This window comes from Psammomys obesus, unplaced genomic scaffold (genome assembly GCF_907164565.1).
Source record: "Psammomys obesus unplaced genomic scaffold, mPsaObe1.curated_primary_1811, whole genome shotgun sequence".
NCBI classification, from domain to species: domain Eukaryota; kingdom Metazoa; phylum Chordata; class Mammalia; order Rodentia; family Muridae; genus Psammomys; species Psammomys obesus.
Window position 1 is genome coordinate 31,512,160 of NW_026596073.1, and position 25,678 is coordinate 31,537,837.

The following is a 25,678-nucleotide window of genomic DNA, read 5'->3' on the forward strand; positions in this document are numbered from 1 at the left end:
TCATCCTGCTTTCTTTATACAACCTGAGACCACGTGCCCAGAGTGGCACTGCCCGCAGAGGGCTGGGCCCTCCCACATCAATCACGGATCAAGAAAATGCCCCCACAGGCTTGCCCACAGGCTAACCGTGTTCTCCACTAAGGTTCCATCTTCCCAAATGCCTCTAGCCAACAAACTTGTTCACAGCAAAGATCATGTGGCACTGAAGCTAAAGACCCAGACTTATAAGAAACAAAAGAATCCAGGTCAACACTGATTTTCATTAACACACGAGAATGGAATGACTAGAATAAGAACAACGTGTCCAAGGCCCTCACCAGGCCTCAAGGCCTGTCTAGGCTCATGGGACCACACCGTACAGACAGGAACCAGGAAGTCAGGCAAGCTGCCTGAGGCCCCGGTGTAAGCACGACTGTGAACACAGTGCAGTGACTCATTTGTGCAAACAGAGGACACAGCTTGGGGCTGGAGACATTCAGGGGTTAAAGCATGTGCTGCTTTCGCTGCGGACCCAAGTTTGACTCACTGCATTTCCACTGGGCCACTCCCAGCTGCCAGGAGCTCCAGTGAGAGGGGACGTGGAACCCAAGCGTACAGACTCACACATATACGCACACTTAAAAATGAAACCTAAATGTTCATAGTGAATACAGAACGTAAATGAGCTGATGCTACCAGCTGACTTGAAGAGGCAGAGAAGAAAGCAGGGCTTTGCCTTCACCCACACACAGGAGCGGCCACACAACACTGGCTACTGTCCCAATCACTGGAAGCTTTCACCCTGATAGCACACGGCTGGCCTCAGATGGAATGAAGTGCTCTACTCAGCCATGTCAGGATGAAAGGATCACACGAGACAGCTCAAAGGACTTCGGGAGCCAAGAGATAGCAATTTAATGACTAATGAGTTGTAAAGTGCCCAGAACTACTGAAAAATGGCAGAGCTAATTAATCACTGAGTTGGGTCTTACTGTGGGAAGTAGGGAAAGACTGTTCTTGTATGTGTACACATTCATGTGTGTACATGTGCATATGGAGGCCCAGGAACAACATCAGGGATCATTCCTCCCAATTGGCTAGGCTCGGAGGACAGTGGACCCTAGGGCCTGACTGTCTCTGACGCCTCAGCACTGATTAAAAGCTGGTGTTATGATGCCGGGCTGGGTTTTGTTGTTTTTATGGATGGGGGTTCTCATGTTTGCATGGCAAGCACTTTACCCACTGAATTATCCTCTCAGCCCGGGGAAAGAATTTTGTGGAAAAAGCCAACGTAAGTGATTTTAAAACACACCACGCCTTATTTTAAGTATGATCTTAAGGTATGGCGGTGAGAGGCTAAGAAGGCCTATGCAGCACTGAGGCCTCCACCCGCATACTGTGCTCCCTACCAGAACCCCTCTTGGGTCCAGTTCTGGAGAACACAACTCTGAGGGTCACATAGTCTTGCTCACCAGTGAACATTTTAGTGACGGCTCTGCTCTGTTTCCGGGCAGAGCAGAGAAGCAGCAGCCACGGGGGAAAGAACTCGTGGTGACCAGCCAGGAGCTCTGCCACGGTCCCGGAGAGGCTGGGCGACATCTGCTCCCCTTCCACCACATTGCAGCCTTCGTCCACGGAGTCAACCAACAGGTAGAGGCTCTGTGGGGGTGGCTTCATCCCCAGGAGTGGGAGCAGCACACACCTGCAAGACAGCCACGGAACAGGTCAATGTCACCAACAGACAGGGCACTGAAATTCATAGTCCAAATTATTCGTTGTCATGGTGTAAAAACAGATTTCAGATGAAAGCGCGTCTTCTAGTAGTAAGATCCACGGCACAGTGTGTAGTCCGCACTTGCCTGTGTATGTGCCATGACTCAACATAATTAAGGGTGGTAGGAACTGGATGAAGCTAGATTTCAACACCCTTCCCAGTGCTCTGAGTCAGTAATGAAATGCTTAGATTGTCCTGAATGTGCTGAAAACAGAAACACAGATAAGCTTGGAGGATACCATAGCAGGAAGAAACTTTTTGTCCTGGTTTGGTTTTTGGTCAACTTGACACAGGCCAGAGCTATCTAGGAGGGAGCCTCAACTGAGAAAATGACTCCAATAGAGTGGGTTGTGGTGAATCTGTACCGATTTTTCTTGATAATCAGTGATGTGAGAGAACCCCGCCTGCTGTGGATGGAACCACCCTGGACAGGTGGTCCCGGGAAGTATAGGGAAGTAGGCTGAGAAAGCCATGATGAGGAAGCCAAAAAGCAGTACTCCTCCCCAGGCTTTGAGTCGGTTCCTGCCTTGAGTCCAGCCCTGATTCCCCTCAGTGATGCCACCTGGAAGTGTAAGACGACATAAACCCTTTCTTCCTCAAGTTGCTGTTGCTCATAGTTTTTGATCACAGTGATATAGACTTAACTAGGACAGAAATGGTACCAAGAGTGGGGTATTGTGGTGTTAGACTTGACCATGTTGCTTTCGTAAAGATCGTAGAGGTGTTTGGAACTTTGGGCTGGAAAAACCACTGAGTGCCCAGCGCTTAATAAACTGTTGTGGGAAACTGGAGGATAACTCTGAGAGCAGTGCAGATGTTGGATGCCTGCCCTGTGAGTTTCAGAGGGAAGCAGAGACTCTCCTCCAACAGCTGGTGTGATATTTTGTATTAAAAATCTGTGGCCAGCTGGAGCTGATCAATCAGCCAGCTGTGATTAACTCCAAAATTACCAAAGTGAAACTATCCCTTAGCAGGGAAAATAGATGCTGGTCAGCTGAGGCTGAAGAATCAGCTGGGATAAAGAAGAGACCAGCACCACTGAGGTGAAGTCTTCTGAGAAGAGGTTCCTCAGGATCAGCACACTGAAGCTATGGTCCAGAGAAGGTCAAGTCTATACTTGTGTTTGCAGCTGAACTTGGTAATTTGTAGGAGTTTTCCAAGTGTTACTGGTTTTGAAGGCATAAGGATGTAATGGAAAATAGCTGAGGCTTGACCCTGAGAGGCCAGAGAGGCCATTGGCCAAGGTAGAGCCTCAGTTGCACAAAAAAGCCCCAGGATTAAAGGGGTCATGTAAAGATGAGACTTGGCACCATGTGGCAGGGTCAAAGTCCCTGAAAAGAGCTCAGGAGAGACTATTGGGAAAGGTGAAGTTGTAACAGAGACCTTGGCACTTTTGAGATGCCAGTATCATGAGATGACCACCAAGCACAGCAGCAGCTGTAGAAGGGGAAAAGTCTGAGACTGTGAGACAAGCCGGGTGTGCTGGGTATGCCGGAGAAGTAGAGCTGCTTAGTCTCTTTGAAGCCCAGAAAATTGTGAGTCCCAGGTGAACTTTAAGCTATTTACACTGCTGGAGTTTGGTTTTCCTTTGATCTGCGACTGTGCCTTAATGCTTCCCTCTTATGGTAAGAAAGTATCTGAGTTAATTTTGATTTTACAGGTACCCACAGTTATGAGACTGTCTTAGTTAGGGTTACTATTGCTGTGATGAAACACCATGATTAAAAGCAATTTGGAGTGTAAAGGGCGTATTTGGCTTACACTTCCATATAACAGTTAATCATCAAAAGCAGTGAGGGCAGGAACTTGAGCAGGGCAGGAACCAGGAGGCAGGAGCTAATGCAGAGGCCATGGAGGGGTGCTGCTTACTGGCTTGATTTTCCCAGGCTTGCTCAGCCTGCTTTTTTACAGAACCAAGGACTACCAGCCCAGAGGTGGCCTCCTCCACCTGGGCTGGGCCCTCCCACATCAATTACCAATTAAGAAAACGATCTACAGGCTTGCCTACAGCCCAGTCTTGAGGCACATTCTCAATTGAGGCTCCTTAACTCCTGATGACTCTAGCTTGTGTCAAGCTGACATAACACTAGCCAGTCTAGAGACTTTGGATTTTTAAGGAGACTTGGATATTTTAGAGACTGAATGTACTGGCTAGTGTTATGTCAACTTGACACCCTAGAATTATCTGAGGGAACCTCACCTGAGAAAAGGCCTCCAAAAGATCCAGCTGTAGGACATTTTCTTAATTAGTGATCACTGAGGGTGGGACTCATTGTAGGCCAGGCCATCCCTAGGCTGGTGGTCCTTGAAAGCCATGCTGAGCAAGCCAGCAAATGGCACTCTTCCATGGCCTCTGCATCAGTTCCTGCCTCCAGGCTTCTGACCTGTTGGAGTTCCTGCCCGGACTTCCTTGAATGATGTGTGGAAATGTAAGCCAAATAAACCCTTTTTGTCCCCAAATTGCTTTTGTCAGTGTTTCACCACAGCAACAGAAACCCTAAGATACTGACCTTTTTTTTTTTTTTTTTTTTTTTTTTTTAAAGACTGTAAGATTTTTAGTCATGTTGTCTCACAGGGCAATATTAATAGTAAAATGACATCATGGGGAGAAAGAGAAATGAAAAGGTAATGGTTTAATAGTCAAGTTTGCATGTCAGTTGGCTAGTTTCTTAACAACTTAACACAAGCTGGTCATCTGAGAAGACGGAACCTCAAGTGGTAAAGTGCCTCCATCATAATGGCCTGTAGGAAAGTCCATGGGACATTTCCTTCTTCAGTGATTGATGTGAAAGAGCCTGGACTCCCGTGAGGGGTGTTACCCCTGGGCAGGTTGTCCTGGGAAAAAGCAAACTGAGAAAGCCAGGGTAACAAGCCAGTAAACAGCACTATTCCACGGCTTCTACCTCATCCTGCCGACTTCCCTTCATGACAACTGGAGGCTGAACTAACCCCTTTCTTTCTCAGGTTGCCTTTGGTCATGGTGTTTTAGCACAGCAATGAGGAGCAGCTAATATGCCCATCACATGTTCTGCAGAATTAAGTGCTCCATGAAAATTTTTCACAGGAGACCTGCACGTGGAGAAGTTGTGAACATACTCACTTAAAGAGACTGTGAAGTAGTAATTTTATCACTTTTTATTGCAGCAGTACACAGTACAATGAAGCCGTCTGCTTTCCAGTCTACACTGTACTTATTTAGACCTGCTAAGATCACCTGCCAGGCCCGGGGGCCCTGAAGAACAACCCCCATTCTCTTGATGCTTACAGTCCCAAACAAAAACAGAAACACCATAATGACATTCAGCAAGCCAATAGCACACCCACCACTGCGCCTTACCCTATCTAGTCTTTTGTCTGCTGTGAACACAAAGGTTGATTAAAAGCGAAGCAGTAGCATAGGTCAGCCTAGCAATTCCCCCCCCCCACACATCTATCAGTGAACCAAGATCCCGGGTTCTTAGTATTTACCACTCACTGAGAGACTGAGTGAACCTCAAGGCTTCCACAGTTTCACCTATAACCCAGCCCACAGTAGGAACACCCAGATGCATGCCACCTGGGGAGTGAACAGACTTTGTTCATACCCATCATACTTTGGTTGGTTGCCACCGCAACCAAAAAGGAAACTGAAAGCAACAGGCTAGGGGATTCACACAGCCTGCCTTCCAAGAAAATAGGCCAAGATCAGAAAGCTTTGTGTCTGAGTGCATCAAAATGGCTCCCTAAAAAAAGCATGATTATGGGGATGTGACCTAGAACTTGGTTGTGGAAAAGTGTACTCAAAAAGGAGAGTGCAGAGGGGAATTCTGGGAGTGACAGGATAGCTCTGTACTATGACTGACTCTACACTTCTCAAAATAATAGAACTTTAAAAGAGTCACTATTACTGCATGCAAACTAAAAACAACAACAACAAAAAAAAACAATCAAACAAACAAACTTACATGATATACACTAAAATAGGCAAGAACATAAATCTCTCATGGTAATGTGTCCCTTGGTGTGGGAGTCTGAGTTCTCAGCAGTCGGCTGACTCTGCTCTTCAGACACGAATGCTGAGCAAGTCATTACACAGAAAGCCTTTGTTCATGGGCTGGCCTGGCCAGGCCTTCAATCCCATCATTACCCTCAAGCCACTGAGATCCACACTGCCCTGGAAGCATGCTGAGTCCAACCACAGGTTTCTTTTTCCAGGCCCTGACCAGTAATTGCTGCTTACCCATTCCCTGCAACTCTGCAGGCTTGCTGTGGGCCTTTGAACAAGCCATCTCTCATGCCAGAACCCTCCTTGTATGCCTGCTACCATGATCACTCTCCCCCCCAGCCCCAGAACTCAGCTCAAATACGCTCACAGGCTTGGACAGCACTTCTCACTCTGCAGCCTGACATAGGGAGGGTGCCGCAAAGAGATGATGCTCAAAAGCCCTCAACAACAGGGACCAACCAGGTCACCAAGGAACTGGGAGTATGCCATCTACCTTCCCCATTGCTAGGGAAGAGGAAGGATGCTAGGTGAAATGCCCTTTGCCCTCACACTAGCTCACCGAGGACCCCTTGGAAGAGTTACCTATAAATGTTTCCTGGGTGAGTGAGTGGTGTAGTATATTTGTGAAGCATTCATTTATAAATATTTTTATCTCAATTATAGAAAAAGTTCACAACACTCAAAAATAAGATGCCTACAATTCTAGTGTTGATAGAACAATGTTCTTCATTCCCACATGTGAACATAAGCAACTCACTGCTGGCTTCCACTCAGCTCCTGTGGGCTTGTGGTGGCTGGCTTTATGTGTCAACTTGACTAGGCCACAGGATGCCCACACGTGGTCTTCTGTTCTTCTGGATGTTTCTGAGGTTAAGGTGTGAAATGGTGGCTCTTACCCAATCAGCCAGAGGCTAAATGCATGACTGCCTGAGTTGGGGCATCAGTTCATTCCTGTCTTCAGATTCAAAAACATCTGTTGGGGTCTCGAGAAGAGCTTGAGCTTTGCAATGAGAACTTGTACCACCTGCTGCCCCTATTCAGGTCAGCTTTCCTAAGTCTCTAGCCTGATAGCTGCACAGCTTGCAGCTTCTCAGCATCCATCGGTCACTATGGGAACAAGTTCCTTATAATTAATCCATTTATTACATTCCAACCCAGGGCTTACTCTAAAGCTATTTACACGTTAGTTTCTCATGTACTTTGGAGGTTTCTAGTGGATTCCATACATGGACCTACAAGACATATTTTTACCACCTGCCTCTCTCTCTACAGGGCATGGTGAGATCACTGTGTTCCACAGTGCTGGAGAAGGGCTCATTTTGTGATTTCTTTTAGGTTTACATTCTTGGAATAAACAAGTGAAAATGTTTCCAGAGAACACACTGGGCCTACAAAGATAAGCAGTGTTGAGTACTGCCAAAAGGTGACCAGCTGCAGGGCATCTGTGACCCACAGAGTCGGCACGGCTGTCACAGTCCGTGTAACAGTGGGGACCTGACCTTCTTCTCAGACATGAAGATATTCCTGCCAACTCCGGGAGTCCAGTGTCAATACAGCAGAAGCAGAGTGGCCTGATTCCTCCATTTCTGACAAATAAACATTTATGTTCACTGTTAGGGCACGGCTGCCGATGCATACCTCAGCCACCCTGACCTTGAATGGTCCTGCTGCCCAGTGCTGAGGAAAAGGCAAAATCTGATAAAAAGTGTGTGTGTGTAAACACTTAGTTAAAAAAGGCATTTACAAAAACAAAAACAAAAACAAAAACAAAAAACCACATACTTAGAACTAGTAGGTGAAAAAAAAGAAGCAACTAAGATAAAAATGGGACAAGACAAAAACAAAAACCCTAACTCAAACAACTACAGTTATTTCAATAGGTTGCAGTAGCTTTGCAAATATTTTAAAAAAGGTCAGGTCCTACAGTGACTTGCCATTGACTCCCCATGCTGGGCAGTTCTGTGTCAGGAGACACGAGCTAAAGTCATCTGAAGGGAAGTAACCTTAGTTAAGAAAACGCCTCCATAAGATGGGCTGTGGACAAGCCTGCAGGGCATTTTCTTAATCGGTGCTTGATGAAGGAGCCTTAGCCCATTGTGGGTAGAGTAGAGACACCCCAGGGCTGGTGAGAGAGCAGGCTGAGCACTCTCTGACGAACATGGCAGTAAGCAGCACCCCTCCATGGCCTCTGCATACTCCTGCCTCCAGGGTCCTGCCCTGACTTTCCTCAGTAATAAGACTGTTACCTGGAGGGTAAGCTGAAATACACTACTCACCAAGCTTTTGTTCCGGTGTTATATTATGGCAATTGTGCCCTAACTAGGACAAGCCCACACTCCCTCAGCCTCGGTGCTGCTAAAACATTCCTGGTATTTTTATACACAATAGATTGCCAGAATCCTCTCCTAAACTGGGGTGGACAGACATTAGGGTCACTGCTCTCTCTCTAAGACAGAGAGTGGAAAGTTGGGCAGGCACAAAACATTGGAGCCCACACACCTAAAGCAAACTGTGTCTCAGTACTAACTGCTTCCTATGTGACATATTACTGGGTTCTACTCCATAAACAGGTACTTCTTTTCACAAGAAGGAAGAGGGATGAAGATGGCAGGAGCCAGTGAGGTCCTGTGCATGTCAGTGGCTCTGCACTCACTTCATTAACTGTTGGCCTCACAGTGAGAATATGCACATCTTTCTAAACACTCACAAGTGAGCCATTCTTTCTCTGGGCTTCAGCACAGTACTGCTTCAGTGGTGGGTGCTCCATGACTGAGGTTTTACAGGAAGATTGTCCTGTTTCTGTTTTACATGGCATGATCAAAAATTCTGATTTATAGAGCTGAAGGGGATGCTCTGTGAGAAAAGTACTTGCTGCACAGACATGAGGCCCAGGGTTAGACACCCCGGAAATCATGGAAAGTGTGTATCCTGAAACCCGATATGGAGATGGAGAATCCTCAGATGTCCAAAGGCCAGCTGGTCTGGAGTACACAGTGGCAAACAAAAAGAAAATGAAGATGGACACTGAGAGTGTCCATGGCTTTCACACGTGCTCCAGGGTGAACGACATGCAAAGGGGGGCACTGAGCTAAGCTGTTTTGATTCCAGGGGCCGTAAAGAACCCAAATCCTCAAGTCCTTAACACCCAAAGGCCACACAAGACACCGAGTTCCAGGGCTGAAACATCTCAGGTCACCCAGGCATGCTCTTGAAGAGGTCACGGGGACCCTGGCCTTGTGCACTCTCCACCACTGCTGGATAGCATCCCTTACAGAGGCCAGGATAATGGACTCACCTGCTCAGAGGCCAGAACTGCCTTTGATTTGAATTGCTTTTCTCCGACCCCTCAATGTGATGCTCTCCCAGGATGATGTGACCACTTACAGGGTGTGGCACGGCACAGTTCCAAAGCCAGGGTCTCAAGTCTCTTTCATCTGAGGACTATCCAGGTAAGAGCTGAGGACCTAGCTCCCCCATCTACCATGTATGAGGATCATTCACCTAGAAAGTTAATGCTAAATCTAGCATGTTCTAAATTATCTCAGGCAACATACTGACATCTCTGCCGGTCGTTTTAATAAATTACCCAATAAGAAAGAAATTCCAGGCTTTAATAAAAAAAAAAAAATCTGGAGAGGGTTATTTGCTTTTTACAGAAAATGAAAACAGTAATAATTTTTATCTTGTCTTCCTTCAGTACAACAAACTTCGATTTTCTTAAAAAAAAAAAAAAAAGCCATCTACCCAATAAAGTAAAGCATTTGTAAAGGGACAGAAGATTATGGTGGTAGCTGGCATTTCCAAAGAGTCAGGGGTAAAATACTATCTAATCATTCACCCAACCAACAGTAACAACAACCAGCTGATGATTAAAACAAGGTTAGAGTGTGGCCAACCTAAAGAGGGGGAAGCCTGTTTGTGAAATCTTGACTAAGGTGATGCTGGAATGTGAAAGCATAAACAAGAACATACAGCAAAAGACACACAAGCACCAGAAGCTTAGCTTGGAGGGAACTGAACCCAGACTACCCCAAAGGTATGCAGTGATGGCCAGAGACCCACCAGCCCTGGGAGAGCACCCAAAGCTAGTCTCATGAAGACAGGAATTGAATATAAAAACATCCATGTCAGCCAGGCTTGGTGGCTCACTCTGGGAGGCAGAGGCAGGCGGGTCGATGTGAGTTCAAGGCCAGCCTGGTCTACAAATCAAGTCCAGGACAGCCAATGCTACACAGAGAAACCCTATCTCAAAAAAAAAAAAAAAAAAAAAATCAGTGTCAGTGCTGAACAAAGAAAAGCTGATAGCAACTTGGGGTAGTGTCTTTGAGTTTCAAGTTGTTACCCTCATTCAAAGGTAACACCAAGGCTTAAGATAGTGAGGTGGGGGAACCAGTGAGCAGAGCAGAATGGAGAGTCTGGGGATCCAGACAGAAGAGGGGTATAAAAGCAAAGATAGCCAAAGAGTGACTGCTTCAGACCAGGCCTACTACTGATGTTCAAAGAGAAGTAATTTACAACACTGCCCAAGGACTTAGAAAAGCCACATTAATATTCACAGGAATAACAGCAGAGATAGATTTATTTTTAAAGAAACAATACAAGGTGTAACTCCATAAAGTGGGATAGAAAGTTCCAGGGCATCCCATCCACAGTGACTATAGGGTGAAGATGGAGAGTGGCAAACAGCACAGGGCTGGCTACCTGGTCACAAGAAAAAAGCAACGGCCAGATTACAATACCTACATCTATAAAGACCAGAGATGAGCCCAGGTAAACTACAACTTCTGAGACCAGGGGGGTTTTCAAAGATGGGGACTAGCCTGCTGGTCTCAGTTCATCTGGTGATCGGGAAAGTGTGAGTGATCACAGGTACAGACCAGGAACCAGCTTGGCCCATCAAGGAACTCTGCCAGGAACCAAACCCACAGGGTCAGTCAGGTCTGCTTTAAAGAGCAAAGTGCAAATCTGAAGAGTTCAGCACACAAGATTAGTTTTCCCCAAGGTGTGTTTGCTAAGTTCTGGACGGTGTTTAAAAGGCTGAGGAAAGTAGGCCAAGTGTGTCTGCAGGCCAGCGGGAGAGCTCAGTATATGCTGGAAAGAGAATTCTACTTACTCGAAACACAAACAACACTCAAGAGAGCTGGAGGAATCTGAGGCTGGAAAGGGCATGAGGCTACAGAGCTAATAACCTGAGCATCAGTGAGAAAGAGCAGAACCTCTGAGCCCCAAGGAGCTGAGGGGTGGTCAAAAGTGAGACAACCTATACCAAAGAAGGCAAGTGTACCTGAGGTTCGGCAAAGATCACCAAGAAAGCTAGGGCAGCCGAATCCTGAAGATTCTGGCCAAAGGAAGGAAAGGGTCTTACTGATGAGAGGCACTATTAGAACACTGCTATGCTATCATCCAACACACAGACACATGCTTAAATCTTTATTCTGGGGCCTGGAGGTATGGCTCAGTGTTGAGGAGTGCTTGCTGTTCTTGCAGAGGACTGGAGTTAAGGTTCCAGCACCCACGCTGGATGGTTCACGCCTGCCCTAACTCCAGCTCCAGGGGATCCAACACCATCTTCTGACTCTGCATTCACATGCTCAAATCTACTTCAGATACACAATTAAAACACAAAAACAAACCATTTTTCCCACTTTTACATGGGTGTTTTGCCTGTACATGTCTAAGCACCACATGCAGGCCGTAAAGGCCAGGAGAGGGTATTGGATTCCCTGAAACTGGAGTTACAGATGGTTTTGAGATGCCGTGTGAATGCTGGGAATGGAACCAGGGTCCTCGAGAAGAGCAGACAGTGCTCTCAACTGCTGAGTCATCTCTTTAGCTCAATAAAACCTTTAAAATAATTAATATGGGAGCTTCCAGGCTGGCTTAGTGGGTAACCTGACATCAATCTCTGCCCACATGATGGAAGAAGAGAACTGACCTCTACACAGGTGTCACAGCATGGCCATGCCCACAGATATAAACAAACAAACAAACAAATACATACATACATACATGTGTACATGCTTAAAAATTAGGATTATGGATTGGTAACGTACTGGTAAAAGAAACAATATAGAGCCAGATCAGATAATCCAGGTATTTTCAGCACTCTGGGCATCTTCCATACCATCCAACACAGTGTGAGCATATAAAAAAGATATGCGTCAGAAAACAACTTCGCTAGAGTCCCCCAAACTAAGCCACTCTGGCCCACAGCTCCCTCTGACCACGGCCGTGGGGAACAAACTCACACCCGAGCTGGAGATGTCCCCTCTGCTCTCTTATCCTGGATTCTACCCACCTCACCTCCTCAACAGTGGCCAACACTCCCTCATCTCTTCTCTATTCCACCTCTCCTTCCACCCTGTCTTCTCTGTCCTCTGCAAGCAACCCATGAGCCCACAGCTCCTCCAGCTTCTGGAGGAGGACATTGCTAGATGTCATTCCTGTATCACAGGTAAGACTCCTGACCACAGGTAAAGTGGTCAGGATACCACTCCCTAGCATTCATTCACGATGCCAGTGGCCCGAGCTTTCTTGTGCTGTGGAGATGACCTGCCTGTCACTCACGCCCATATATGATCCTCAACTTGCTGGAATCCTTTACAACTGACACCTTTGACCTAGGAGGTCCAATCCTCCAACTGCAGTGGTTCCTTATCCATGCTCTAACAACCCCTAAATCAACTCCCCCCCCCGCCCGCCCAAGTTCTGAGCCTCTTGCTATTACTCTGCCTGTGTGCCTTAGACGGCAACAATATCCCATGCAAAACCCAGCTGAATCTGAACTGCTTGCTTACCCTCTGTGCTCATGCTGGAGTTCAGCTTTTCACAACTGTAAGCTCCAGCTTCCAGCCCTTGCTAGGCTCCTCCCTTGAGTCTCTAGTTTTCAGTAACTCAAAAATTCCAGCCCTCCAGCTTCCCAGCCAAGATCTCAAGAGCCAGATCTGGCTTTCTTTCTGTCACAACTCACATCCAAAAAGTTCTCGGGTCAATCTGAAACCAAACTCAGAATACACCTCGACTGGGCTCTCTGCTTCTCTCAAGACCAAGCCCCAACAACTGCAAATGGATGACTTACTGCCCACTTACCGCCTTCCTTGTCTTAGCTATCTACCCTCTTCTCAGGACGTCAATTAGTGTGACCTTATGAAACAAAGCACTTCCATGGCTTCCAGTCTGCTCAAAGCGGGGAGAAAGAATGTCCTCTCAACCATCTAAAGCTCTCTCAGGCTCCTGACTGCCTCTGCCTCTCACTAGCTGCCCCTGTGAGTTCTCCCCCAGCCATACAAGCACCCCTGTTTCCTAGAAATTAAACCAACTCTGACCAAGGCCATAACCTTGTACTTGGTATCTCCTGGGTCTAAAGAGCTTGTGTCAAATTTCCTTCTAAACAGCCTAAGAAGCCCTATATGAAAGAGCAGGCCCCCATTTTCCCAGCCCGAGCTCCTGCCCTGCTTTGGTTTTCTATAATAAAACACTGTTACTTGTTTTAAGTCCTGCGACAACCACCTCCACTAGCTAGCTATGAATGGTGCCAGGAATGCCACAAGAAGACCAACAGAGCCAAGTAACCAGAGCCCAGAGGGGCTTGTGGAGACAAAGCACCAAGCAAGGACTGTGCATAGACATGGTACATATACAGTTGTACCATGTGGGTCACCTATAAAGGGGAGTGGGGCTGGGGGCTGACTCCGACATGGACTCTGTTGTCTGCTTTCTGATCATTCCCCCTTCTGGCGGGGCTGCTTCACCAGGCCACAAGGAAAGAGGATGTTCAGTCCTAATGAGACTTAATGAGCTGGAAAGCATGTGGGTAGGGCTCCCTTTTTCTGAGGAATAGAGGAGGGGGAACAGGAGAAGAGAAAGGGAGGGTGGGACCAGGAGGAGAGGAGGGAGGGGGCTAAACTAGGGATGTATAGTGAATAAATAAATAAATATTTTTTAAAAAAGCCAATAAACACACAGGATGTTTGCCACATCTGCTTCCTGCGTGCCCTAGGACAGGATCTGGTGTGTTCCTCACCCCTATTATGTATTCAAACAAATGAATGAACCAAAATATGACAGTGGCCTCAGCCACACTGCATACTTAAGTCTGCTCTTCAGAGGACCAGAGTTTGGTTCCCAGCACCCACATCAACTGGCTTATAACTGCAATTCCAGCTCCAAGGGATCTGACTCTGTCTCTTTGGACACCTAGCCTCTTTGGACACCTACACTCATGTAGCATATACAAACACAGACACACATACACATAAAAGATAAAGAAAATCTTTAAAATACAAATTTACAAAGGAAAATGTTGTTTAATGATGCTGGCTGCACAAGACAATCCACCCCAGACATCCCAGGCCCCACACCTCAGAGAGGCACAGTGAGGCAAAGGAAGATCTCCCCCAGAATATGGGCGGATTCTGGCTACAGCAGAGGGATGGTGTAAATGAGATTTGTTCATCTACAACTCTGTAATACACTTAAACTGTTTCTCACACAAAAATGAAGTATTTCGGCATTGAATGTGGTTTAAACAATAAGAATGGTATAGATGTGGCCAAAATTAGAATGTTTCATATTAAAACAAGTACTCAGCTATTAGTTTAATAGTAATTGGCTCTTACCACATCCTAACTCTCACAACCACTTCCTCTGCTCGCTCAAAAATTAGTCAAAGAATAAAACTTTACAGAATTACAGAAGTGATTCCAGGAGGGACTGCCATGCACACGTGTGCTGAGTTGGCAGTCACATAGCCTGCCAGGATAGAGACAGTGTGACTTAGTAAGGAAGCTGCTCAAAGCATTACAGGCAGGGTCAAAGGCCAAGGCCTGCAGAGCTCAGGCTCACCTCAAAGGTGGCAAAGAGGTGCTGGCAGGTGTAAGTGGAGAGGTAACATGACCTGATTTTCTCTCTGATATCCAGGGAAGCAGCAGTAGTTCCACAACACAGGACTTAGCCATGATGGGAAATGGAAATGGGAGGCGCTGGCTTCATCACAGAGGTAAAACAAGTTGCTGACAGATTCAGTATATGGATGAGTGAAATTGATTAATCCATGACTCCCAAATTTCTAATGAAAATGACTTCCTATTTGAAAAATTCCTTTCTTAAGTTTTGCAGTTATTTTCATAATCGTGTCTATAACCCACCCCCTACCCTCCCAATAACAATTACATACACTCTCTCCTATCTATGTGTGTATTTTATCTTCTCTAGGCATGGGGTCAGATTACAGGTGGGATCCTGTCTCTCCATAATCATCATCATCATCTCTGGACCAGGAGGCCAATGAGAGCACATTCTCACCACAGTTCTGTTACCATGGTGATGGCAAGAAGCACCAGAGTAAAAGCTTCATTGAAGCCTCTGTTCGGGCCACATCTGCCACCATGGCACAGGCCTCTTGATCCTGAGAAAATCAGAGACAGAAATGGCTCCAGAACTCAGCTGCCTCAACGGTGGACTGCAACTCCATATGGTGACCCCCAACTTTCAAAATATAACTTTGTAAGAGTAAAGGTTTTTTTAATATACCATGACCCAAAATTAGCTCAGCATAAAATTTGGAATGAATCCAGGGTATTCCTGGCAGCTCGCCTGTGCTGTGTCACAGGACTTCACTGCAGCCTTGGCTCTGAACATGCGGCATGGACACTTCATGCTGTACATAGTTAGGCCCAAGGCCTGAAACACTGCAGCTTGCATTCATGACTTGCATTATGAATCACCTTGCTTCAACTCCACAGACAAAGCCTTCTGCTCTTACAGAAACGTGGCAGCTTAGTTGTGGAAAACCAAGTCTTCCCATGCTTTACTATTTCACTCTTTGGCATGTAAGAATCAAATTAGGATATATCTGGATTGTATTTGCAACATTAGTTGGCTTTTTTTTTGCATTTATTTATTAAATGTGTGTGTTTATGATGAGTATGTGAGACACACAACAACAAAAAAAGAAACCTTGGAAGAGAAGTGAGTTTAAACAAAGGTTAGTGAGGGATGGCCAAGTGAATTGACAGGTATAGATCAGCATGGCTAAAGATCTGTCACATGTTAAGAGAGTTACAATGTTGACATGTCACTAGATAAGACAGAATCATGTACATGAAGGAATGTGAGGATGCTTTGAGGACAAACCTAAGAGAAACCAGAGGAAGAGCCATGAGAAACAGTCAGAGGGGGATTCTGGGAAAAAGGACAAACAAGGAAGACTGTTCAACAACATAAGAGATGCAAAAGGAAAGCTGCGCCAGGAGCCCAGAGCCTGCCAATCATACATTCAAATCTTCCTGTGGGTACACTTGACAGGAGTCACATTTCAGTAAGACAAGAAATGAGTGACAGAGAAGAGGAAGAAGTTCCTTTTATGGGCACAAATTCAAGACAGGCCCAGTACAAGCTTGTAGAGAACGTATAGAGTGTTTCTGGTATATGCCAACAAATGAAACTGTCCGTGTGTAAAACTGCGCAGACAGTGTCAATCAGAATGTCAGCCCCGTCAGCCCTACATGCACACAGTGGCTGGCTCAGACCCCAAATTACTGTTAGGGTACCTTTCCCACACCCCCAATAACAATTATGAACACTCTCCCGGCTATGTGTGTGTTTTATCTACTCCAGGCATAGGGTCTGGTTACAGCTGGCATCCTGTTTCTCCAGAACCATCATCATCCCTGAAGCCAGCCAACCAGAGCACATTCTCACCACAGTTCTGAACAAAATCTGAATGCAAATGTTAAATTCCTGAATTGTGTAAAAATATACCAACTTGTAGGGCACCATTTTCTTCTCTCTGTTTTAAAAGAAGAATGAAAATTATCCAAAGTGAATTAAAAACATGGACACCTGAGCAACATTCTAGTTCAGCACTACACAGGTGCTGGGAGGCCAAGCGTGCAGAGCCATTGCAGAGAGCACTTCCGGTGCTCTGCACTCACAGTCCACTGGGAGAAGAGACAGATGTGAGGGAGAGGCAGTGGAAGGCTAGAAGAATGGAGACTCATCCTACAGGAAAACGACAGAGTGGGGCTGGAGAAATGGCTCAGGGATTGAGGGTGCTTACTGGTTTCCAATGGAGTTCAGTTCCCAGCACCCACAAGGCAGTTCACAGTCAACTGTCACTATGGCTGTAGGGAACCCAACTCTCTCTTCCGGCCTCTGTGGATGCCTCATGAGTACAACCCACTCACAAACTACACACTACATATAACTAAGAATGCTTTTAAAATTAAATAACTAATACATAAATACTTTAAGCGATAGGGCAAAGGTGAAAATGGTCTTGGCCTGAAAGACAACTGCGAAGTTTTGTGAATGAAATTATAGTTTTGTTGTGTTTAAACTGTGTGTGTGTGTGGGGGGGGGGGGAAGACATGTTAACAGGGACCTTTGATTTAAAAAATAGAATAAAGAACAGAAAATGAAGAAGCTGGAGAGATGGTGTAGCAGTTAAGAAAACTACTGTTCTTGCAGAGGACCCAAGTTCAAGTTCCAGTGCTCAGATCTAGTGGCTCACAACCACCTATTACTCTAGCTCCTGTAGATCTGATGACTTATACTGATGCACATAAACACGTACATAAATTTTCAAAATGCCTTTTAAAAAGAATGAAAATGACATTTGGCCTACCTAGCATTAGTTATAAAAGACAAGTGATGAAAAAAGAATATTTTGCCATGAGCACACACAAGGGAACAAGCGGCGGGCCTTCTGCCCTGAGCCCTCTGTTGAAGAGAGGTGGGATGGGAGACAAGTATCTGGCTACATTGAATTGCCTGGATTGATGCCAGCTCACACAGCTAGTCACAACAGTAGCCTGTTCAGCACTTAAAACTAGCCTTAACAATGCAACATTTCATTTTTCTTACTCATTCAAAGGCTTCAGCCTTTTGGTTATGTTAGGGAATAGTTCAGATAGGCAAGCAGCATTATGCATTCATTAAATGATAATTACTTAGCAGCTGCTGACATCATGCAAAATGCTAACTAAGCACTACAGGAGACAGGAAAAGTTCCTCGGGCATGAATGATGTCATGAAGATGGTGAAGAGAGGGGGCAGCAAAGGATGCCCTGCATGAGTAAGAGACCCAGGTAAGAACCAGGAGATGGCAGATGAAAGCACTAGGAAGATTTGGACTCCTGTTGAGTTGGCACAGGGGTTCATCTCTCAGCCTGAGCTCTTCTTTCGCAAGCCCAAGGCCCTTCTTCACCACTAACACACTTAACTGCTAAACTCTCAGTATCGAGAGTCATTTATCCATCTTTAATATTTCCTCAGGATTCTAATCTACTTACACTGATACTGTGATACCAGAGGGAAAGGGACACCTTCAGAGTGTCATCTAGAAATAAAGGCAGGGGTAGGGATGAGGGCCTCTTGGGCACCATGTCCACACCTGAATATAAAAGATTTAGAAAGCCCAGCTGGGAGCTTGCAGCCTAGTGAAATGCCATCCTGCTTCTAAAGCACACGGGAGGCCTGAAGCTACTGCCACCAAACCTCACTCCCTACACAGCAAGCCACCATTTGCCCAGAAATAGCTGGAATTTGCTAATGGTTACAGGACTGACTGGAAGCCCTGCCTTACTTGTTCTAACACTAGAGCAGAAGCCATGCTGAGGGCAAAACACACAGTTCTGTACTGAAAATCTGGGGTTGGAGGGAGCAGAATGAAAGAAATCAACCACCAGTTTTCAGCCTTATAGACTTATTCTGAGTAATACAAATGAATTTAAAGGGAAAAAAAAACTGTAAATACATACAATTAACTGCAACTCAATGAAAATGAAAAGAAACAAGCAATGGTGTGTTTTTATGTCTCTTCAGTAAGCAAAATAATCCTGTGGATGCCACATTGTGTCACAAGAATGCTGTAAAGAGTTTTCAACCTTAACCTCTCCTCATAGAAGCAGGATGGGTTAGAATAAAATCTTTTTGAAGGCAAGGCTGCAGCTACATCACTCACTGTTTATCTCCAGCTCAGCACAGCTCTGTCTGCTCATGTGTGAATGAATGAGTGAATGAATGAATGAATAAGTGAGTGAATGAATGAATGAATTTTAGACCACTATATCTAAGAAGCAGCATGCCATGTCTGAGGGGAAAGGAGCTGCCATGTGTAACTAGATTAAAATAAACTCAGGCATACATCATCTCACGTAACGATTTAACCAGCAGTACTACAGTCTAGCCACAGACTAAGAGTAAAATACACATAAAAAGTTAAAAAGTGAAACTAAGGGAGAAAGTCAAGTGGATGAAAAAGCTCATGACTGAATCTCCTCAGTTTCCCAGCAAACGGTTTTCTTCACCAAGTGCAGACTGCTGCCCTTTGTGTGTATTCACAAAGCTATTAATATTATAAAAATTTATATGTTAAGAAAGTATAGTTATAAAAGCTGGCTTTGACATTTTTATCAAAAGGAAAAAGGATGATTCCATTTCTCTAGGCTTATATTTCTATTTCATTTAATTCTGCATCAATCATCTACTTTCATACCATCCTGGGTAGTTTTATGTCAATTTGATAGAAGCTACAGTCATCTGAGAGGAAGGAACCTCTCCATAAGATGGCTGTAGGCCATGGATGGGGGAGGGCCCAGCCCACTGTGGGTGGGGCCATTTCTGGGCAGGTTATCCTGGGTCCTATAAGAAAGCAGGCTGAGCAGGCCATGAAGAGCAAGCAAGGAAGCAGCACCCCTCTGTGGCCTCTGCAACAGCTCCTGCCTCAGGTTCCTGCACTGTCTGAGTTCCATTCCTGGCTTCCTGTGATGATGAACAGGGATATGGATGCATAAGGCAAAAAAATCCTTTTCTCCTCAGGCTGCCTTTGGCCATGGTGCTTCATCACAGAAATCCTAACTAGGGCTCCTAAATAGGACATACCCCCTTAATTGTCTCCTTTTAACTCTACCTAAATAAAGTGGCTACATGGACACTACAGCCCTCTCCTAAGTGACATGTTGAATGGTGTCTCTTCATGTCCAAATCTAACACGTTCCTAATAAAGTTTGCAGCAGTTTACTCAAAGGGGGTTGCCTAAGTCCACTTTGTACTGCTGTAACAAACACAAGAGTGGGAAGGACATAAGCAATGGGTTTACTGGGTTCTAAAGGGTGGGAAACCATCGATGGAGGAACCTCAGCTCATGAGGTACTTCTTGCAAGCAGACACACAGTAAGTATAGGTGGGACCCCTGTCAATAAGAAGGGCAGTGTGGGTGTGCTTTTCATCCAAGGTACTAACTTAGCTTCCTTCCCTTTGACCAGTTAATAACTTCAAATTGGGCAGAAAAATAGTTACAGACTAATGTCTGGAATGGAAGAAAAATTCCTGAATGTTTTCAGGAAAATCAATGGTATTATGAAGAAAGAGTTGCTTGGTATAAGAATACATTAAACAAAAGCACAGTTACCAAACAAGAGTTTGAACTCTTAGGTATCAGGCTACACACTCCAAAAGGGATTGTTCACGATGTCACCCAGATAGCTTATGAAATTATCTAAAACAAATTAAACATGCCTCTTTAATTAAGAATAGTTGGATTCAGAAAAGGCAGTAAGAGGGGGGAGAGGGTGGTCAAGTACAGCCTGTGCGATCTGCTATAGATGACATCACTGAGCCTGCAAAGCTTCCACACAAGGTGCTCTCCACCAAACCTGCCACCTGGCTGAGTCTGTGTCACAGGCTTGTCCTGATTTCCTCAGCAGCTTACAGGCAGCAGTCCTGTATTTACACATTAAGACGTCTAGAAGAGGGGGCTGGGAGAGACGGCTCGGCGGTTAAGAGCACTGTCTGCGCCTCCAAAGTCCTGAGTTCAATTCCCAGCTCATAGATGATGAAACCAGCTATGATGAAATCTGGTGCCCTCTTCTGGTGCATATGCATTCATGCTCACAGGGCACTATATAAATAATAAGTAAGTAAATCTATGAAAAAAACAGTCTAGAAGAATGTGACACCTCTCAAATCCTATGCCCGAACTGGCCTTCATATATAAACAACTCACCTTCAATCCTCTGGTCACAATACCTGTACTTACTGCTTTCTGTTACTGTGATCAAACTTCTAACAAGAAGCAACTTAAGGGGAGAAGGTCTCATTGGAGGACATGCAGCTCATTATATTAGAAAAGCAACAGTAGCTTGAGGTAGATGGCCACATGATGTCCACAGTCAGGAAGCGGAGAGCAGAGAGGAAATGAGGTGAGGCTACAAAACTTCAAGCCTACCCCCAGCCGCCCACTTTCTTCAGCTGGGCCCCTCCTCTAGGGCTGTGCCTAGCTGTGGACCAAGCTTTCAACTCAGGAGTCTATGGGGGCACCTCCCATTCAAACCCCACTCTTAAATAGGCCATCTGAACATGACACTAAACACACACCTCCAGGCTCTCCAACTCCACTACCCACAACTTGTTACTTATCACGTGCATCAAGAACTCTAGTCTCTCTCTCTTTCACACACACACACACACACACACACACACACACACACACACGTAATCAGATAGATATATAAAATATCAGTCTGCAACTTCCCAACCTGTATAATCTTCTGTAATTTCCTTCTGCATTCTGTTTCCTCATCAAGAAAATAAAATAAAGTTTCCCACACCACAGAATTCCTAGGAAAATTACATGACTTAATATTTGCAACACACTTAGCATAGCAACACCCACAGTGTTTGCTATCATTATCAAATACTTTCAGTATCTCCTGCAGAAGCTTTAGCTATCAGGATATAAAAACAAGCGCCGCTTTTGTCATCCTTTGCAAATCCCTCCTCCACAAACCTCTCAGGCACGAGAGAACAGAATACTGAACACACACTTGGTCCTGGAGGACCTAGGCAGTGTGGAGGAGAAGGAGGCACACAGGGAGAAGGGTGACTCAAGCAGAAGTGAGGCGGAGAGGCTTCCTGGAATGCAGTTCTGCACCTGAAACCATTTGCAAAAGCAGCATGCTCACTCACACCAACCCATTTATCACAGAGAGATTCTTAAAAGAGTAAAACAATGTTGTCTTCATCACTCAAAATACTAAAATGGTTCAAATGTTCGCTGTTTTAGAAATATCACCATAGGTCACGCAACTTTTCTCTTAGTCAGTAACAGAATATACCCCACAACATGAGCCAATTTCCTAAGGACTCGGTTTTAGAGAAAGTACCTTTCTTAAAGAAACTGTAAATATTACTATGGTCAAAAGCTAGCTTCAGTGAAACCCCACCCCAGAGTCCCAGCAACTAACTGCTATGTCTTAGAACAAATCCCCCTTTCCAACCACACGCACTGTGTAAGGAAGCAGCATTCTGTTACTAAACCAGTAAAATGAAGCTTCATCTTTAAGCCACATACTATGCAGTACAAAGCTTAAGTTTGGTTCTCTTTTATATAACCAAGGGGGTATACTGATGAACAGTGATTTAAGTCCAACAACTGAGCAGTGTGGTCAAGGCATCCCAGACTTGGGTACACAGAAATGCAAGCATGGCTGCCTTTTCGTGGTTACCTTTTAAATGCTTCTGCTGGGTTCCTCTCACACTCTCCAGGCCCTAGGAGACTCTGGACGGCTGGATCTCTTAGCTTGTCCTCGTAACCTTGGAGAAGTCCACTTTGGCATATCTGGGCTACCAGACCTCGGATAAATCCCCCAACACACAAAGTGTCAGAGTCCTGGGCTTTGCAGAAGTGAAAAGCCAAAGCCTGGCGGTGCAGGCCTCTCTGCAGGCCTGCGGGGGAACTTGGCCACAGGAGCTCAGTGCAGAGGGCTGTCTTGCCACTGCCAGGACCTCCTACCAGCAACACACCCCAAGAGGCTCCCTTTCCAGAGATGGCACTAGCATTATTCCCAGCATTTCCGACAAGAGACTGTGTGTTGGCTGCACTGTTGCAGCAGCTTGACTTCTCCTGGAGGCAGTGCTGAAGTTTGTGGAAAACCCATTCGCGACAGTAAAACTGCTTCCCTTGCAGCAGACTCGTTTGGGCCATTTTGCAGACTTTCTCTTCCCAAGGATTCGTCATAATAGGTTTTGTTTTCTTTTTTAAATCTTCAGTGTGATCCAGAACTCAGATACATTGCCACAGGCTTCACGTCCATTTGGGCATAACTTTTATGTAAGTTGACTGGGAATGGCCAGTTACAGTGAAACTCAACAGCCCCAGAGTTCATTTGGCAAAGGAATGCGCGTGTCTTTATTTGGTTCCATAGCCTTAATTAGCAAAGGATTTATATATTTGTCAAGAGGATGTAAAAATGGCTTGTCCCAAAGCTGGCAACACCATTCCTGGATCTTTTGGGGTCACAGAACTCTGTGGCTCAATCTGGAGTTCATGTGATGGTAGATGTTTCAAGCACACAAATGAGAAAACACATCTGGAAAACAGAAGAGAATTGCCAGTGCTTGGATCTGTAGAAAACGCCCCCACAGCACTATGAGCCTCAGTGCTCTCTCTGAAAACGAGATGCAGAAAAGCCATCCATTATGTTAAGTGGCACCAAAGATTGCATTTAGACAGGATGTAGGTAGCGCTGTGTCTCTCTCGCTGAAGGATGAGCATTCCGAGCCTAGCGCTAGTTCGTGCCAGTTTCAAACATCTGACCGCTGCCAGGGAACTGTTTCAAATTAGAGTCTCTTATGTGGCAAAAATCACAAACCTCTGTTGACACCTTCTTAATGGAAAACATTCATAAAATACATTTTTCGAGATGACAGATTCTTAATAGACCTGTTTGCAGGTTCCTCGGTGTTCCTATGCCCAGGCAGTCAACAATTCCCAAAACTAAAATGAAGCAAACAAAAACCACGTTAAAACCTATCTGTTACAACTCACCGGAGAAAGCACTTTCAAAAAGTTACACGATTACCCCTTAAATGAACCCATTTTCCTTTTTTAGACTTTTTCTTCTCCATGAGCATTCTTCCGAGACAGATTTTTTTTCCAGAATTAATCCCGATTTTGAAAGCCTCCCTGTCGAAACGGAAACAAAATGGTACTTTCTGCCACCTACAGCAGCACCCTGGATTTCAGCCTGAAAGCCCTCGCGGTGTAGCTGTGCAAGAGCGCCACTGAGGCAGCTCAGGCTCGCCCCGTCCGGCGGGGCTTCTTTGTTGATAGTTTGCAGACCCTCGGGGGAAGCTCGGGGCTGCCGCTGCACAGGACCTGCTCCCGCAGAAGGCCGGCTGAGCCCGGGCAGGCAGTCCCCACTCAGGCCCGGGAGGACGCCTGCCTCCCCGAGTGCTCGCGGCCGCAGCTCCGGCCCCGGCTCCACTGACAGACAAAGGCTCGGAACGAGGTGCTGCCCGGTGCGGCGCGGGCAGGGCGCGGCCCAGGTCCCGCCGCGGGCGCCGCCTCCAGCCCCGGGAATCGAGAGAGGGGTCTGACCCGCCCGGTCCCAGCTCCGCTGCAGAGGCCGCTCCGCCCGGCCCGCTGCCCGGGGTTACCTCAGTCCTTCCAGCTCCACGGCTCCCGGGATCCCTCGCAGCCGTTCTACTGCTTCGGTCCCCGGTGCGCTCCGCCTCGCATCCGCCCGCGGCTCCGGCCGCCGCCAGCCCGGCCGCCCCGCACCGCGGCGCTCCGCCCAGCCCCCACAGCCGCCACCGCCGCCGGCGCAAAGACTGTCTCTGCCAGCGCCAGCGCCCCGCCCGCCACGCATACCCCGCCCACTCAGGGCCCGCCCCGCACAGACCCCGCCTTGTTGCGCCCAAACCACGCCCCTTTTGGACCACGCCCCTCCCCATAGGTCACGTCCCACATAGACCCCGCCCCTCCCCTTTAAGCCCCACTCCAATTGGTCTGCCTTTCGCAGGCCCTGCCCAACCTTTCTTTCCCCGCAGGCCCCGCCCAGATCATAGCCCCGCCTCGTCTGCCCAGCCATTCTCCTAAAACCCGAAGCGCTACGACCCCGCCCCACCCCGCCCACCGTCCTCCGCACCCTCGAAGAGTGAGAGCGGATTGCGGTGCTGCGCAAGGCTCGGGCAGGGTCGTGTTCTGGTCCCCAAGCTAGGCGCGGTGGCCCCTTGTGTGCAATAGGTCCCTGGGGTTGCACAGACAGACGTCCGCTTTCGTGCCTAGCTAGGGAGGCGGCTCAGGTCAGCCCGCTCAGGCTGAGGGACCCGGTGTTAATCCCGTGCTTGCTGAACTCCTACACCTGTAGTCCCAGGCGCCTCGTCCAGGTTGCCAGCGAACCTGCAGAAACGAGTACGTTCTCCACAACTGTATGGAAGCTGGTTTTTATAAAGCTACGGTTTGGGTTAGTTTCTGCTTAAACAGCTTTAGTCACTACTTAGCCTGTGTCTCTTACAGCGTAGGGCAGGACGGAAAGTGGAGAGATTTTTAATACATATGTAGACCAGTTTGTTCTCATTTATCCTGTATATATATTTTCCATTAAACTACTACTAGTTAATTGAAGCAGTTAATTTAGACCTGGACCAGAAGGTAGAGAGACCTGGTTTGGCAGGCCATACCCGTTGACATGGAACAGTTTTTTGAGGAGAGGCAGTCTTCGTGTGTTGCACAGGCTGGCTTGGAATGTGACTGTTCCTCTGCCTGTGCCTCACTAGTGCTAGTATTACAGGCATGGATCATGTCTGCTGAAAGACTAACATCAAGTTGTAATTGTTATTAATCTTTAGACCCATTTGGATATTAATTTTTCATTTATGTATGTACCTCAATTCATTTCTCATAGAAAAACTAAGAATAACTTACAGTTTTATCAAATTTATATCTATCAATTGCCTAAATACTAAAAATAGCAGATTATTTGCCCCTGGTATATACAGATCAGTTTTGCTTTGTTTGAGACAGGGTCTCACTGTGCAGCTGTGGAACTTGCTGTGTAGACTAAGGTGGCCTGAAACACATAAAGATCTGCCTGCCTCCGTCTACTGAGTGCTGAGATTAAAGATGTTGTGCCACCAAGGCCGCTGATTCACAT

The 25,678-nt window shown here is 46.3% G+C and overlaps 1 protein-coding gene across 2 annotated transcripts in view; it reads right to left on the reverse strand.

The window, feature by feature from the left end:
* Ankrd50 (ankyrin repeat domain containing 50) overlaps window positions 1-24,324 on the reverse strand; it is a 33,953-nt gene extending 9,629 nt beyond the window's left edge. Inside the window, exons 1-3 of one of the 2 annotated variants that reach the window (XM_055626018.1) lie at window positions 24,180-24,324; window positions 22,247-23,517; window positions 1,452-1,681 (exon numbers count right to left, since the gene is read on the reverse strand). In XM_055626018.1, coding sequence (XP_055481993.1) covers window positions 1,452-1,681; window positions 22,247-22,758 — 742 coding nt within the window. In that variant the 5' untranslated portion in view covers window positions 22,759-23,517; window positions 24,180-24,324. Of the gene's footprint in view, window positions 1-1,451; window positions 1,682-22,246; window positions 23,518-23,746; window positions 23,786-24,179 lie in introns of those variants that run through there. The other variant, XM_055626019.1, reaches the window with a different exon arrangement.
* Window positions 24,325-25,678: the final 1,354 nt, after the last annotated feature.